At 37.2% G+C, this 18012-nt stretch overlaps 1 protein-coding gene across 1 annotated transcript in view; it reads right to left on the bottom strand.

Moving 5' to 3' along the window:
- Positions 1-964: 964 nt before the first annotated feature.
- LOC131041394 (DNA mismatch repair protein MLH1) overlaps positions 965-18012 on the bottom strand; it is a 383111-nt gene continuing 366063 nt past the window's right edge. Inside the window, exons 15-16 of the mRNA XM_057974450.2 lie at positions 1501-1667; positions 965-1382 (exon numbers count right to left, since the gene is read on the bottom strand). Of these exons, the coding sequence (XP_057830433.2) occupies positions 1338-1382; positions 1501-1667 (212 nt within the window). The 3' untranslated portion in view covers positions 965-1337. The remainder of the gene's footprint in view (positions 1383-1500; positions 1668-18012) is intronic.

The following is an 18012-nucleotide window of genomic DNA, read 5'->3' as shown; positions in this document are numbered from 1 at the left end:
AGATGTCACAGGACGAATGCACGCTGCTAGTGTCTAGATGAATCATGCTAAAAAAACGACAAGTGGCAAGAGAAACATGCAATTAATGCAAAATTGAAGCTGAAAGGTAACTGTTGGAAATGGTGTCCTAAGCATCCTAAGAGGGAAAAGGTTAATGTAAGGCTAAAATGAGCCTACTCGAATGCTAGGGGAATGGAAACTAAAGTGGTTGCAAAAGTGTAGGTGGAATAACAAATGAGTATGCAATTTTCGACACTACAATATGACTACTAGATTCCTTCACAAGAGATGAAGGCTGGTTATAACTTGTATGAGAGAAAGAATTAGCATCCCATCGATCACCACGAAAGAGTCAATATAAAATTTGATAATGCCAATAATAGAATGCCCTAGACTAAGTAAACCCATTGATAGATCTTAGGGAGTACAAGGAATGAATCATAACATATGCTGTTGATGGTCCTATAGCTAGAGGGAGAAATTTTGCAAGGCGTTTGATTAGATCTCCTCAAATGTGGGTGAGAAGGGGCAGCAAATCCTTAAAAAAATCAGATCTTATTGAGATAATCAAAGAAGGTATGAGCAAGCCTCTCGAATCTTTGTACGAGCAATAATATCTCCTCTTGGTTCTTGTAGTGGAAAAATCAATAGATTCTCTTTCGTGAAGAAAATCTACATGAATGTTGGCTTAGACAAGCTTGGCTAATGCACAAATGCTGGTTGGCAATTTGCCAATTTTTCTCTTATTGCTACTTTGATAAATACTATTTTCTTCGTCATTTTTACATATTGTATAAATGATGTTAGAAGAAATAGTTTATTTTTTATGAGCTCCTGAACTTAACCTCAAATAATTATTTTTAAGGAATTTTTTCTCGATCTACTCTATTTGGATTTAGTTCCTAGCAAGTTAGTTGGATTGGCGTGACAGCTAATTAGCAATTAATACAAATAAATTCTAGACTTACAAAAAGAATCAACTCTTTTAACCTTCATTTCAAGTGCATCAAATCCTGGAGAATTAGGACTTGTTTCAGAGGCACGCACCAATGTCAAAGTTGTATATACAAAATTAATTGACAGCATATGCGAAGAAATTGAAAAGCTAACTAAAAACATTTATGCTCACAGCCATTCAAAAACTTTAAAATATTACAATATTAGACGATGACAATGCTTCACCTAAATAAAACATCCGATTCTAGCATCTATTTTAAGCACTAGACAAGCAACAGATTATTAATCCAACCACCACTACAAAATTGAGTGGTTTTAATAATACATTGATACAAATTGAAGAGATGAAAACACTTGAAGCTGTTGAAGAAAACAAACCATCAACATCTCTCAAAAATCTTGAAAAGATTTTCCAAACAGGCTACCTGTCATCATTAAAAAATTGAATGTACAATATACAAGTATAAATATAAAGAGAAACAAAGAAACAAAATTGTTGTTAAAAAAAATTCATATAGAAGTATGTTTAAAAGATTGTCAAACCTGTACGAATGTACCATCGCTGGCCATCTCTTTTGGAGGTTTAAGAAACAATTTCAAAGATGGGAATAGAATATGTTGTATTGCCCATTCCCTCTGGTCCCATTTTATTTTTGCTTCTTCAATTAGATCCTCATCAATATTAGTTTCTTTCTGTTGATCCATGTGATCTGCAAAAAAAAAGGCGAGGATTCAAAAATCACAATCATTATCAGTTTGGCTGAAAAGTATGTAGGTTGTACTTTTGCTAGCATTATTTTATATCTGAAAAACATTTGCCAATCAATAATCTTGGGGTCTGCCTTGATATGTAGAGTAGGTTCAAAAAATACAGAGCAATCAAACTAATTCAATGATGGGACCTGCTGTTAATTTAGCACAAACCTAGGTAGGAAGCAATATATCACCATTCAGATAGTTCAAAGACAGTGATATATTAGCATAGACAGAAAGCAGAAGAAACAACAAAAGAACCCTTTGACATGAAGCCAAGGTGCCTTTGAAGCTGTGGATGGTATGACCAAGATACTTATTTCATGCTATGTCAAAAATAAAATACCAAAAAAGCGGGCCAGACTACCTTAGTGGCCACACACAAACTACACCTCAAAACAGACATCTCTGGGAGTGTATAATCAACAAGGGAAACACTTGGGACATCTAACACAAGAAAGCTAATACACCTCAGACACTAACCTACTCAAGAGAAATTAGAAAATATTATATTTATGCCCAAGAGAGAAGGGATAGACAAGACAAGCACAAAGTCAAGTTTAATAGTTTTACAAAGGCCTTCTACACCAATTTGGAACCTCTACCTACCCCTTGACCCTACTAGGGGTGTGTTGATGTGTTTTTTATGCACATGCAAACACAGAATAAAATACCAAAGTATCTTATCGTCTCTTGAACAAAGTTTCCCCAAATGCTGAAGATCTCGCCGAAGGATCAATCGGAGTAACTCCAAGGTTCTGATATGTAGGTTCTCTACTTGTGGATAAGCTCTTTGCGGTATGATGTGATTTTGCTAGAATCACAAGGGGACTTACATTCGATGACCTGAGCGTTTGATTTGCTTTGGATATCACTGGAACGTGGAATTTCACTGGTCCTTGGTTTTGAAAAAAGGAAAAAGGATACGGGTTAGAGAAGGATCTAATTCTAACACTAAGAATGTAGGAGCAATGGATGACCTTTGATGAAACTCTAACTAAGTCTTGCTTTGACATGTTAGGATCATCTCCACAAGGTTAGTGCGATCTTCTAAGGATGGCTTTATGATGTTCAGATCACCGCTACAAGCATAGACACCATCAGGTTGATGCATATCAATGAAAAAGCAATAATTGAAGTTAAGCTTAAGCTGAATGATTCTAGTTGACTACGCAAGGCAAGTTTGCAATCAACAAATCGCTAGTGGTATGGATATACAAATTTCACCATTGATCATACAGATTTCTTCCATTCATCTAATAACATGAAATTAAACTTGAGAAGTATAGAGACCATGCAAATTGTAGAATCGACACATAGAATTCACCATTCCTTCAATGAAGTTTACATGTCTTTTGCAACAATATTTTGGCAACAATCTTTGCCTTCTCTTTCTACTCTATTCTAAAATGCTATCTACTATTGAGCTACTAATTATTGACTATCTCTCTAACTATTTCCTATTCTCTGACTATTAACTATTAACCTTTACAAATGAAGAGCCAGAGCTATATATAGAGAGCCCTTTACAATTGATGGCTCTGATTGACTTAAAATCAATGGCCAAGATTACAAGACGAAAACCCTAATTAGGGTTTTTTATAACAAACTTCCCTAGCCAATGAGAAAATTACATTCAATATTTGAGAACCAATAGGAAACAGGGGTAGGTGCCTCGAAATTTGTGCCGTCCCTGATGAGTCAGGTACATTGAATCTAGACATGCTGAGGTGGACCAATCCGACTGGAGGAGCAGTGACTAGGATGCCACCTTGTCTGACGTCTGTGCCTTGGTTGATCTTCCTTCGTCCTTGATGTACTTTGATGAAAAGCGTACCCCCTTGACTCCCATATGCTTGATGAGGCCTCCTTACTGTCAAGTCTTTCCTTCTTTGATAATTCATATTGCTTTGAAGTGCTTGCAAAGCCTTTCTTTGTCATCTTGTGGTTCCTTTGTGTGGCGAAGTGAAGGTTTTGGAGATAGCTGGCAACTCCTTGAACACATGTAGTTTTCCAAGGCTTCAAAACACCTTGAGTCCTCCTCCATGCCTTTTAAGTGTCCTTGATAATGATGGGACTGGAATAGGTCGTCCTTGTCTTGGCCTGGTCTTCTTTCATCTGCAAAACAAACCAAAAGATGATTAAGGACACATAATAAATTCATTCTAACATAGCATTTTCTACCTTAAATCATCAACAAGAAGACATCAAAATGTAGTTCGCTCAAGATCCTTCCCAGGGGCAGGCCCTATTAAAATTTCGCTTGGGACCCTTTGGAAGGGTCAGGAGCGAAATTTGCATTTTAGCTCAAATTTCATCATCTCCTTGCCTTGAACTTCTCTTGACCTTTGAATCGCTTTCTCTTGATGACATCATTGTTTTGACCCCCAAAAAGACCAAAAAGAGGATTTCGCTCTGGACCTAGGCCAAGGACAGGACCTATAAGGAATTTCGCTTTGGACCCTTTGGAAGGGTCAGGAGCGAAATTCCATATATATTGTCAGGATGTTTGAGAGTGGTTTCGGACCTCCAGGAGTTATAATGCAAAATCTAGTTTTTGGATCACGATCAGGATGACATTCCAGACTTCATCACTCACCAATTTGACTTAACTCAGACCTTCAAAGATGATATTCACTCACCAAGCTTCATTGACCTCCTCAAACTCAAACAAGACACAATTAGCAACAAGAGCAAAACTTTGTTCTAAGGAAGACTTTCAAAGATGACCCTAACCCGAAGCATCCATTGACTCACCTTTAGCTAAAACAAAGCCTGCTATCTTAGTGATCCCTCTGGCAACACTCAACATGCAAAGGCTAATAGACAAAACCCTAAAAGACCTAAAAAAGCAAACCCTAGAAAGCAAAATTCATTGTAATTTTCATTGTGTATTGGCATTTGACAAGTCACTGAATTATGAATTTATTAGTCTTTTCATTTTTGCAAATTATGGATTGTTTAAATATTTTGTTTAATGGTAATCATGAGTATCACTGTTTTTATAATTTTAATACATATATATGAATTCATATCCATACCAGGGAATATTTTTTGCTGTTGTACCATACTTGAACCCTGAGCCCATACTTGTTTCCGTACTAGGACCAACAACTTAGTTGATAACTAATTTTCTATCACATGGTGCTCCCCCAATTGCACAAGAATCTTGGACTTGTAGTCTTGGAGTAGAGGATACATAACCAATTGATGGTCTAAGCAAAGTACAAATTTGTTCGTGAGAAGGTAATGCAAAAACTTCTAGATAGCATCAAACTGTTCCCAATGCTTTTCTTTTTGTTATACTATAATTGATCTTATCCTATTGCATACTTCGATGCATCCATGTGAATGTAGACTATTTGTTTTGGTCCCTATACACTAATATTAGTGCATGAAATAATATTTTCTTTTGCTTTAGAGTAAGTTTGGATTCTAAATACAACTTCATGTAGGAATGGAGGGGTAGGCGAGAACCACCTGGCCTGGGACTACTCTTTGTGGGTCAGGTGGTGAGATGATCTCAGATGTGTCTTCAGTCTATAATTGACCAATCACTAAGGAGCACAAACTTCTCAAAAAATGTGCAAAGATGATTTGTTAGAAATATTGCCTAGCATAACTAACCAAAATGACATTCAGTTGTATATATAGATTATGGTTTCAACCATGAGGATAAGCTTCAACTTGTTCTATTCCTAAATGCTTATATCAAAGTAAGCACTAAATGTAACAAGGAATGCATATGTCTCAAACTTGCTATTTCCTTGAGGATGGAATTAGTGAAAGGGAATGAAAAGTGGTCCTTCAACATCACCACATTTAGACTCCAAAAATCTGCACATTTATGCCCAAGTTCATTATTCAAACTTGTTGGTATTAGAGACACCTAATATTGTTGTTCATTTGAAGATTATCCTAGCATTGAGCACGTTATTAATACAAGTTTTCCTTATTCAAACTCATTGGTATTAGAGATACCTAATATTGTTATTCATTTTGAAGATTATCCTAGCATTGAGCACATTATTAATACAAGTTTGAAGTTTTGTTGCATAGTTCAAATTTATTATAAGCAATCTCTAGCTCACTAGATGTACTCCTAGAATCAAGGGTCATTATACAATTCCAATGGAACATCCTTCAAATTCTTATACTGCCTTCAGCATTGCATCCTAGTCATTTTCCACATGGATGACCTTCCCAAAATTCACCTCCACCTTCTTTGGACCATCATATTGTATTTCATTCTTAGTTGAGAATGAGCAAGCCGATAAGGTACTCACCTTGAAGTCTCCCATGTCAAACTTTGTGAAATACTCTCAACTTTTATATAGAGCTTCTTCAATACCTTGTTTCATCACATCAATATCTTTGCTCCTATTGAACTTGCTCATCTATGATGGGCTCCATATATAAGGATGTTTCTCCCCCTTAACAAGAGTTGACTTTACACCACAATATGCCACATGGAGTGCATCATGTTTTCCACTGCATTAGCCTATCCAATATTTCTCCAACCTCTATACACTCCTCTTGATCTGTAACTAAAGAGGGAATTAGTCATCAACATACAAATCTAGATGAAGAATTTCAATGCTGTATTCTTCAGGTAAGCAATTACTTGTAAGTTGAAAGAAAATGAAAATAACTAAACGATTGAAGACAAAATAATTTTACTCTAGAGAACCCAAATTCCAAGAGAAAACTCCAACAAAAGAGAAGCAAATCACTTATCAACTATCTTCAATGACAAATATAATCTTAAGACTATTGGGCACACAACAAGCCTGAAACTAACCGAACTCAGTCCCTATGATCACAAACAAATCTCTTCAATACTCTTCACTTTTGGATTTGCCTAAATAGTCTACTTGGAATCTATGAATCCTCTTCGAAATTCACTTCAATCCCTTCTCTAATTGCAGTTTAATGCTAAAATTGCAATTTTAATGACTTATTATTCTCTTTCAAACCTATCAGGAATCTCAGAAGTCACTAGAAGTCAAATAGATAGGAAATTTTATAGATTCTTGGACATTACAAATAATTATTGACACATGATAAAACTGTCCAACAGTTACATAACCACACCTAGCAAAACTAGCCTCTTGAATCCATTCTTCATTTTCCATTCTTCTAATGCCTACACCCTACACAGTCTGTCTTTTAAACTATATCACATTTCACCTATTAAGTGACTTGATCCTTTCACAGATCACACCTCCCCAATATGGAGGTTTCTTTTCACAAAAAGCTATGACGAATAAAAAATGGGGAATGACCCTCTCAACAGATGATATTGCTTCCATTCAACCTTGCACCACTCCAACTAAAATCCCACAAGCCCACTTGCAGTTTTCTAAAGGTGTTTGAGTGTTTAAAGTGCTTGAACTTGCTGAAGCAACACTATCAACACTATTTTTTTTCCATTCAAGAGGAATGATCTGAGTGCTTTTACTTTACATTTTACTTGCTTTAAGATTTAGGAGCTTGGGCTGCTCCTCCTTGCCCTTGTAAGCATTCAACATGAAGTTTTGTCCACCCTTGATCAAGTGATATTTGTTTGCTCTCTGGTAATAACAATTCTCTCATCATACATGTAGGGGCTACCAAACACAACTCCACAAATGCCCACAGGCACATCTAAAACCACATAATGAACAAACTTAAACCTAAATAGCTTATTAATGGAAAAATCAGCACGTCCTTTGCTACAACTCACTGCCTAAGGCTTGGGCTGTTGATAAATTTTCAAAACAAGATTCTCAATCAGTTCTTGAGAAGTGAGATTAGCTTGGGGACAATAATACAAAAGGGCATCAACTTTAACATTTGGACCTGAATCTTAATTCTAGAAAAGTTCAATTGCCTCTTTTCCTCTTGTGCCATAAAATTTGAACTAACCTTCTTTGTAGTGCAAGCAATTTAGAATCAACCTTTGAACTACAAACCAATAATAGTTTGTTTCACAATAATGGTAAAGCACAGCAGTTTCCTTACACTTTTACCTCTTCAATATAGGCACTTTTCTGGATGTAGCTTCTAGAAATTGTCATCCATATGACCATCCACATCAGAATGATCACAATGATTTGTAGGCTATGATTTGGTGCTTGTAGCACTTGCCTTTTGTCTTAGCCATGGATCTTATTGTCTTTGGAGAGGGTGGAGGACTATCTACTTCAAGGTAGCGAGCATGTGCACTTGCTTCATCAATGTCCATCAACTTAGAGAACAATATGGACCTTTGAAGATAGCTATGAAGGCCTCCCATGTATTTCATCAACAGCCCCTCATCTTGCACATCCTTGTCCATTCGGGCCACCCTTTCAAAATAAATCTACATATTGGGTATAATTGTTTCTTTATCAATTTATTGAATTGATCCCAAGAACTAATACAAGATTGCTTTCTTAAATCTGTAGACCACACAAGACTTTACTATAATACAAAAGGATCTATGCTTTGGTGTGGTGGGTTTTTTCCCAAAGGGGTTTTCCCACGTTAAATCTTCTGTGTTATGTGTTATTGTTAAATCTGAAATTTATCTGTGTTTTTTCTTTTATCTGTAAGTGGAGAATGGAAGTGTGTGACAAATTGCAATCTTGTTTTAAAGATAATGCATACTTGTCCTCTCTTCTTGGTGGGTTTTTGTCCCGCAAGAATTTCTCCACATAAATCCTGTATCAAGTGATGATTTTATATTGCTGATTTGTGCTTCTTTGCTGATACCTTATTGTGATTTTATCTTTTGTTTATTGCTGTTATAAGTTCACATAAGGTGGTGTTGTTAAGCATGTTATGTTGGCTGATTTTCAGCATCATAAAAAAGATGGATCTAATCATGATAATTAAACATTAAGGTTAATTTCAGATCTGCATACAAATTTTAGATTTTCATGTTACACTAGTTCCAATTGATGTAATAACATGAGAAAAAATCTTTAATGTTAATTCATCGGATAGAGATTGCACCCCTTTGTTGGGTAGATGAAAGCAATTGTTGTTGGGGTGCCCTCCTATTACCCCTTTGGTCTTGTGACATATAGTTGTGGTTTCTATTCCTCTTTTGGTCTCATTGGTTACAAGAGTAATGTCACCCTTTCTGCATAGACCTAACCCTATGGTTCCTCACCTGTTATGGTTCTTCTTATTCCTCCAATAGTTCGAGGAAAGCTTACCATAAAAATTAAGATTTGGGTGGAGTGGCATAGAGTGGATGTCTAAGTGACATAGATGTACTACATGTAGATGTCCCCTCTAGTAATGATCGTGATGATCTCTTTCAAAGGAAACAACTGAGGAGTGTCCAAAGAGTACATGAAAGAAAGTAGTCTATCCATAGAGATGACAATTGCAAGGAACAAGCTAGTCTAGGAGTACCGATAATGAAGGTCCAAAGAAGCAATCCTCTCAAAAGAACAACTAGCTAGGCACAATTATCTGCTATGACCAGAAGCTAAATCACTAATGGATCTGAGTCTGTGTATGTGGAAAGTAAGCTAGAAGATAGTATAACTCAACCGGAAAATGCTTTGAGGAACAAATCAATTGCACTTGATAATGTGTTGTAGCATAAGAGTTAGGACCCTCTCAATATGGGCCCAATTAAATGTCCCGTTTTAAGATAGATAGAGATATTGGGACAATTACTTCAACTTCTTATACTTACTCTATCTAATTCTTACACTTGAGCTGAGTAATGTAAATTATATGAGTTATCAACTGCTATCTCTGATGTAATGATATAAATATATGCAAGATGATATGGATTTAATAGCAATGTTTGATATACAAATATGAAATATGCTATGAATATGATAACTTTATCACTTATTGTGATAATAAAATGATGCAATGTCTTATGAATTGGTAATACAAGCAGATTGATTATCACTATATCACTCGATGGTGATACGTTGCCTTTTTTGATGGTAACTTATATACGTGCAACCGGAATGGGGCTGTCTCAGATGTGAAATCGATTTGCTTATGCTCCCAATAATGTGCCTACGGCATTTGCTCAATAAGAGCAATAATCTGATTGCTATATCTGATTTATCTCTTAATAACTTGCAATGTTTGAGGGAATTGCTGTGTCCGAATTCTGAATTGATAACGTGCAATGTAATGGCCTTTCCTGATGTGTAGTCTTTATTCTTATACCATCACTGTGCCAATATGGCAAGATGCTCACGAGAGCAAATCGAATGCTGGATATAAAATAAGAAATACGAAAACCACGATGTTTGAATGAATGACTGAATTGACTCCTTATATCTTGTGAATGGAGGGATACGTTACATTTAAGGGATATGACCCATGCTTCCTTAAAGTTGCCACCCTTCTTAATACCCATTAACCGCACCTCTTCATTATCATGATGCTTACGGTCTGGACTTGTATGCTAATCGCATCTCTTCAATATGATTAATCTCAATCTTACATTTGTTAGTTAATGTTTGCCAATCATTAATATTGAATATAGTTCTAGTTCCTCTATTTGACCAAGTGCTTGAGGGATTAGCACATCGATATTATTAAATTGCTGTTGCTTGTCATGCATCCGGTGCTCATGTGTTTATATCCTTGATCGATTATCATATTAATGATAGGCAGTTGATATTGATGCCATGTATCTCTCAGCCAATGTCTACCCTTTCCACAAGCTAATCGATGGTCATTTGACATGGTAAGAATTGCGCTCAACCTTTGGTCCGTTTCCTCTTAGCATCGGACTTCTATCTCTATCCTCTTGTCTATGTGACTTGAGTGGGTCTCAACTCCCAAGGGCAATGGTATCGGATTTGTTACTGACATTTATAGGCAGTATGCTTTAAGCAATACATTAAGTATTTTCCCATGATGATTGTTAGCCACACGATGGTCTTCTGCTTATCTGCTTGGGTGATACTTTTCTACTTACTGATTATAAGGATGCTTGCAAGTCTTTATTCTTCGATGGAGCAACTTGGTCTATTTTAAAGTCTATTATAACTGCAACTTAACTAAAACATTATGTACAATGTACTATTCCCGAACTTAATCATAACTAATATCAAGGCTGCCACCCTTGATCGCAAAACTGTTTATGGCTTGTTACTTTCTAACTTCTAAGTCAAAGATGGGGACATTACATTAATGGATCCCAAGCTAGGCCCCCAAACCTCAAAGCCAAACAAAGCTATGGGCTTAATGATGGTAGAAGAAAACATATCTTTGAAGGGATATCTCCTAAGTGGATCTAGAAACTTTGACATTTGAGAGGCATATCCCTTGCAATGACATGAACGTGAGTGTAATGTCCCCACTTTGAAATAAAATTCAATAATAAATGATAATAATAAAATTAAAATATTTAAAATTAAATTACGAAATAAAGTAAAATAATTAAATATAATTAAATATGATTAATTAAAAATTAATTAAGTTAATGAAAAGTCAAAAGAAATGAAAGGAAAGGTTGTGACTCCCTCAACAATGAGATATAAAAGGGAGAAGAGAACCTCATTTGAGAGGGGGGGATAATTTGGAAATGAGAAGTGCAGATCTGATTTAAATAATAATTGCAGATCTGATTATGAGAGGTTGTGTCCCTTTCAAAGGGCAGAAATAATGAAGAGTTGCACTCTATCAAAGAGAATGGTGAAAGGGTGTGTCTCTTGCCAAAGGGCATACATGATGAAGAGGTGTGACCTCTCCCTCACATTGAGAGATATAAAGGAAAGGAATCAAAAACATCTAGTAGGATCACCATGGATCAAATCAGATCAGAACTGTTATTAAGTTACAGGCAGTAACATCCTTGTTCTTGGTGGTATGCATGGGGATGTGTTTAATAAGTATGCTTAATATATGAAGCCCGATAATGTTCTTATGCAGAATAAATAATAATATTAATATGGACTGCAATATGTATGACAGTCATACTTAATTTCATATATATATTCATAATACATAAGAAATTAGTATACGTATAGTCTAAAACATGTTATTACTATCAGTATTTAAGAAGTGGGGAAGGAGATGTTCCTAATAGGGGACATTACAATTGGTTTGATACTTACATTAAGAACTAGGGATGTTTGATGGACGAATAATTTATTTATGAATATTTAATTGATTGATTTGCGAAATATCATTGATTTGATGCATGTTAAGGTGGAGTTGTCTCCTAATATATTCAGTCTGAGTCATAAGTATCTTGAAATTGATTAATTATGGCTAAAGCATCCCTAAACCCATAAGGGGACATTACAGTGAGACAGGTTTCATGTTGAAGGAGGGACCGAAAAATGGGACCACCAATTATGTATTAGTAGATACAATCTTCAAAGCTGCTCCCTTGTAAAAGAATTGGAATCTAGAGAGTAGACATTTGCAGATGTTGAAAACCAAGACCTTAGTTTTATTGAGGTTGACCACAAGTTGGTGAAGTTCACAAAAATGAGGAGGGGCATCAAGTTGCCATTGTAACAATTAAGCAAAATGAGAGATGAAAATAACATCATCAGCAAAAGAAGAAACAATAATCACCTCATGTAAATTGGAACCATCATTTGTAGATGCTAAAGAGGGTTAGTGAGAGGATATCGATGTTTGACTCCAATGATTCTTCTTACAAAGTTTGAGAGACCGTGAGAGGTATGAAGATGCCCAATAACTTTCACATAAAGCTTCCAAGCAATAGTAATGAGAGAATTGGAAATGTTTGACAGATAGATTTGTCATTGATGTCAAATGAAGAGGTGTAGAGATTCATACAGTAAGAGATACAGAATTGGAAATGCATATTCATACATTCATTTCAATGTAAAATTGCTCATTTTTCATTTTCTCATCAAGATTCAATAAAAATAAACTTACAAAAAAAACAAATTTTTTTTTTGAAAACACAGTCAAAAAAACCTACATTTTCCTTGAAAAATCCTTCCAAACAGACATGGAATCCTCCTCTCTTCTTGTACTTGCAAAATCGTCCTCACCCTTCTTGCACATGCAAAACCCTCCAATCTCACTCTTCAACCTTTACTCACTCTTTTCTCTCCTTGGCACTTTGCTGCTAAAAAAATTTGGAAACCAAATCTGAAAGAAAAAATGAGCTAATGTGTTGTTTTATTGAGAAGGGAGGAGTTGGTTGGGGCCCACGTGCCTCTAGGGCTTGAGCCAAGGCACAAATTTCAATAATTTTTTTTTGTTTGTTTGTTTTTGTTTTACTTTTTGCATCCCTAGGACGGGAGATGTTGAGACGTCCCTGGAAGTTCGAGGGATGCCTAGGCATCCCCTAGGTGTCTCGGGGTCTCCAGCGTCTCATGGATATTTCCTGCATTCCACGACGACGGAGGGGCAGTGGAGGGTCGTCCTCGTCTTGGAAACACAAGGTTTTGTTTTTGGGGGGTGACGAGTCCCCGTGGTTCATTGGTTTTTAGTGTTGTTTTTCCTTACCTTTGTATCCCAAGCATCTTGTTTGTGTTATTTTGAGTGTGTTGGAACTTTGTTCAGCTCAAATTTATTGTGGTACACTAACATGTCACATAGTCATTTCTAACGTGTTAGACCTTTGTTCAACTCAAATTATTATGGTACAGTAACACGTTGCACAAACCTAAACATCTTGTTTGTATCATTTCTAGTGTGTTGGACCTTTGTTCATATCAAATTGTCTAGATTCTAGCACCCTGTGTGAACATTCACCAGTGTGTTGCAATGATTCACTTTTTCGTGACTATTTTTAGGTGTTTCAAAAATTCAAACTTTGCCATTCTCTTGGAGTTGGCAAGTAACTATCTGAAAGAGATTTGGAATGACTACTGTAGTCAGCATAAAATGCCTATTGTTATGTTCAATAATATTGGCTATTTGCCAATGTATTAATTGTTTGTATTAAGTGGGTTGTTACTCTTGAGTAGTTATATGTGTTGGTTGGTTGACAGTTGTGTTTACCTTGGCAACCATCCGGTCCTTTAAATATGTTGTATATCGTCAAGGAAGGTAGTAGGATAGAGTCGGATCAATCGTAATCCTTGGATGACCATCTTTGGTCTTCTTCTCTGTAATAATTTCATGTGTGAATAAAGATATATTTTACTCGTGTTTGGTATGCATTGTCATCTGTATTATTACTTCCTTATTTAATTACCAGATAGAGTAGTAAACAACTACCCACCCCTCTCTTTGAGGGGATACAAACCATTCTCATTGAATCTATACTTGATTTAATCAATCTTCTTGCACTCTAGCTCTCTATTTTAGCAAACTGTGAACTTCTTGAAACTATCTTAATTGTGTGAAGAGTAATCTTGTGCTTAGCAAATTCATGGAAGTGTAGTAGTAGCCTCTACAACCCAGCATTATCATTCTTGGCTTTCTCATGATATTGTTTTAAGTTGTTGCTCTAACTTCTTATTTTCTCATTGTTAGTGTTCTTGAATCCCTTTTGTGTTTGTATCTTTGGCACTATGGGACCACTCTCTTGCTTGTTTAAATTAGTATTCTCATGCTATTTGTTGTGCCTTGCACACACTCCCCGTCGCCGATAGGGTCCCCCCTTTCTTTTTGTTTTTGTCGCGCCCTCGCTGAGGTCCTGAGTAGGGAAATTTTGGTAGATTCACAAAGAGAAGATGCAACGTTGAGGAAGTTGAAGTGTTAAGGAGGTGATCCTACCCAAGATTGAGCCAGGCTTGAGTCCTAAGTCCTAGAGAGTTCACACCTTAAAAGATGACCGCAATTCTATTCGCAAAGGGAAGATGAATAAAGAGTCTTAAAGTAAAAAATCGCAAATATTGGCAAGATGTCATGACTTGTGAGAAAGTTATTTAAGACTAATCTCTCAAAATTCGGCCTAAAAGGCCAAAATGTGAGACAAAGATTTCAAAATCGGGTCTTTAGGCTAAAATGTGAGGTTCAAAATTGACAAAGAGCTAAAAATTTGGCCTAAAAGGCCAAAATAAGAGACAATAAAGGCAAATCGGCCTCCAAGGCCGAAATTCAAAACAATGAAGGTGCAAATCGTGTAGAAAGCGGTCCAAGGCCCAAAAGGAAGAAATGCACGAAGTTCATAAATCAGCTTGCAAGGCCGATTTACAAAGTCACCAATTCGAGTTTGCAAAAAGACCCCATGGGCCGAAAGTGAATAAAACTCACAAAAGTATCTTTTGAGCTGAAACGAGTAAAAGAAACCCCATTCGCACAAAATCGGCTTAAAAGCCGAAATATTATTGAAGTTAAAACTCACGAAATCCCTTTGTAAGCCGAAAAGGTAACAATTTAAAATTACTCAAATCATGCAAGGGTCTCCATTTGCCCGAAAAACTCTTTTAAAGTTCAAAGTCGGCTTAGAATCCCGAAATGAAAGACAAGTTTAAACAAAAAATCGGCTTGAGAAGCCGAAATATAAGGTAAAGCTCTCGAAAATGCAAAACCCCCTTTGAAATTCGTAGGTCCTCTAATATAGCCGCATTTGGTTAAGTCGGGCAAATACAAAAGGTCCAAGTCGCGCGAATAGGTCCAACAAGCTGAGAATGAACAAAGATAAGATCTCCCGAAGTCCTTCATTCAGCCGAAAGAGCTTTAGGAGGTCATAATTGCGTATTTTTTTAGAAGCCCGAGAATGAAAGAGGGCGAAAAGTCAAGGGGCAAAGTCGAGCATTTCTTTCAATGATTCCGAAGTTTAGCTCAGGGCAAGATCACGTAGATAAAGGAGAAGTCATGCGTGTTTCTTTCGGCCCACAATCAAACAGGTCAAGAATAGGAGCGAAGCAAATCGCAAAAGGAGAGTTCTCATTTTCATGCAAAACCTGGTCTTAGACCGAGATTGCCAAAGGATGTTCAAATCACGCGAGGGGAAAATTAAAATCTTTGAGTTCACACAATCTCCTTGGAAGCAAGAGCACATGATGGGAAGTTCGACATTTGCCTCAACTCTGCAAGAAATCAAATCGCACATTTCTTAAGAAAGTGCCGAGTTTTGCCAAGTGACTTTGGCATTTAAAACCCAAGCTCGACATTCTGGAATGAGATAAAATCGCGTAGTTGTGTTGGAAAGCTCGAGTTTCACTGCTAGACGTCAAGTTCATTTAGCATTTGCAATCACAACAAACTTCTTCAATTCACTACCAGGTATGTTGTAGATTCCACCCTTCGAATGGTTAAAATATTGCAAAAAAAGCATCATGCTAGTTAACCTAGGGTTGAAATATAAATATAAATGCAAGAGACTGTGAAGAGTATAATTTGAGAAAACATTACCACAACTCACAACAGCATTCAACTACCATTTGTCAAAATTGACCCTTCCATCTAAAAATTTAGGCTTAGGCAAATTTAAGAATTCTGGTCCAAAACCGCGAAAAGCGTAGATTCATCTTCACGATTGGCACAAGCGAAATTGAAAATTTAAAGCACTTATTCACGCTAACCGGTTAACCGTTGCAGCTTTCAACCTTTTAGCAGCATAGAGAGCAACATTTTCAAAATTTGCTCAGACCAACTAACCAAAGAACTGACCAATTTTTAGTGTCCCGATCGTATTTAAAACGCAGAATTAAAGTTGTTTAAAAAGCCTGTTTCAAAACGCTTTCAAGTTTCAAAATTGTGTGGCTGTTTAAATAATTTCTCATGCTAACACTGCTTGTGGGCACTACTAAGTACTAACCCATATTTTCGCATTAAGGCTTGCCTCATAATCCGTGTCCGGGTGTGCAGGATAAATGCCTAAATCGACAACAGAGTCTTCAAGGGCACCCAATGCGCTAGGAGCATCGCAGACCTCCAAAGTTGACACCCCTCGCAAGCTCGAGAAAATGAAATATCAGTATCAGGGGGGGTAATCAAAGAGTCAAAAGTCCAAAGTATTTGGAACAATATAGGGGATACAGACCTCAAACACATAGACATTCAGGACTTCAGAAACAGGGTGTACTCTCCCAATGCATATGGCAAACCCAGACGGATGTTGGAGAGTGGTATCGTTTAGGTTGCTGATTTCCCACCGACCGTGCAAAATTATGAGCTTGTGGTTGAAGCCGCTAAGCATTATTAGCCAGAAACTAGATTAGCGGTGGTAAAAGGAATGGTGATGGCTAACTTCACACCTGAGGCTATTGGAGAAACATTTGATATCCTGCTTCCTGATCGTGCCACTGCAGTAACCATTTATTAAGCCCAAATCGCTTATGACATGAATCATAGTTAGTGCAAAACACTAATAAATGAAGAATGGTTTAAAGAAAGAACCGAGCACTAGGATTGGCAAAAAGACCCGCAGAAGCGAGTTTAACAACGAATATGGGGACATGGTTACCTTGCTTAGCTGGGTCATGGGACTTCCCCACTCCAACCTATTTGAGGAATGGATGTTCTATTTTACTGAGCAAGTCTTCAGTGGGAAGGCTAAGTTTGACTGGGCTCAAATCATTAGCGACAACATTCATACACAACTGGTTGAGCTCGAGGAGAAAAAGTACTTCACCATGACCTCCTACTTAGTCTATATGTTTGCTCGGCACCAGTCGCTACTAGGATTGATCAAGAGGGGTGAGATTGGGAATGGCCCAACTCAGGTGAAAGTGTATGACTGCTACCCTCAGTTGCATTACCATGACATAACTCAAAGAGAGAAGAACAACATTGCATATGTGATTGGTCAGTATGAGTATGTAAATGACGCTTTTACAATGTGCATGGTCAAGTAATGCAAGGGGGGTTGCACATAAGACTATCAAAGCAAGTTACCGCACTGATTTAGAAGTACGGTGCATGGTTTATTCAGTTCCCTAGATTCTCCTACATCAGAATATTAGGCCTTGAGGGAACATCGTATCGGCTTCCCCGTTACCCATCAGACAAATTGGTCCTCATGGAGGTTGCAAGACAGGCACACCCAGTAGGCAGCATACTCAGGGACAAAAAGCAGTTGGGATTCACATTCCCTATGATCATAGGCAACCTTGATGTGCACTTCAAGAATTCTGTGCAAGCCGAGGAATCATTCGATGAGCTAGCATCATATTGTTTGTAGGAGTTGTTCCCCAGTAAGTACTTTGATCCTGCTGGATTGGGAAAGAAGGCCTATGGCAGGCATTATAGGGCTAAGGCGTCCATAGAGGACTACTGGAGAAATTGTTCAGATGACTTTGAGGTCCACCGACGAGAATACTCAAGGTTGAGTGTTCAACAAATGCGACTTTATGAGTACCGCTAGGTCCCAGATCAGGTAACAGACTATGGGAACTACTTGTAGGTTCAGGAGTATGAGGCAGTCAAAGACCTCCCGCTAGCCATTGATTGGGCTCAGGACCC

This window comes from Cryptomeria japonica, chromosome 11 (genome assembly GCF_030272615.1).
Source record: "Cryptomeria japonica chromosome 11, Sugi_1.0, whole genome shotgun sequence".
NCBI lineage: Eukaryota > Viridiplantae > Streptophyta > Pinopsida > Cupressales > Cupressaceae > Cryptomeria > Cryptomeria japonica.
Note: the sequence above shows the minus strand (reverse complement) of the source record. Positions and strands in the feature narration are given on the sequence as shown.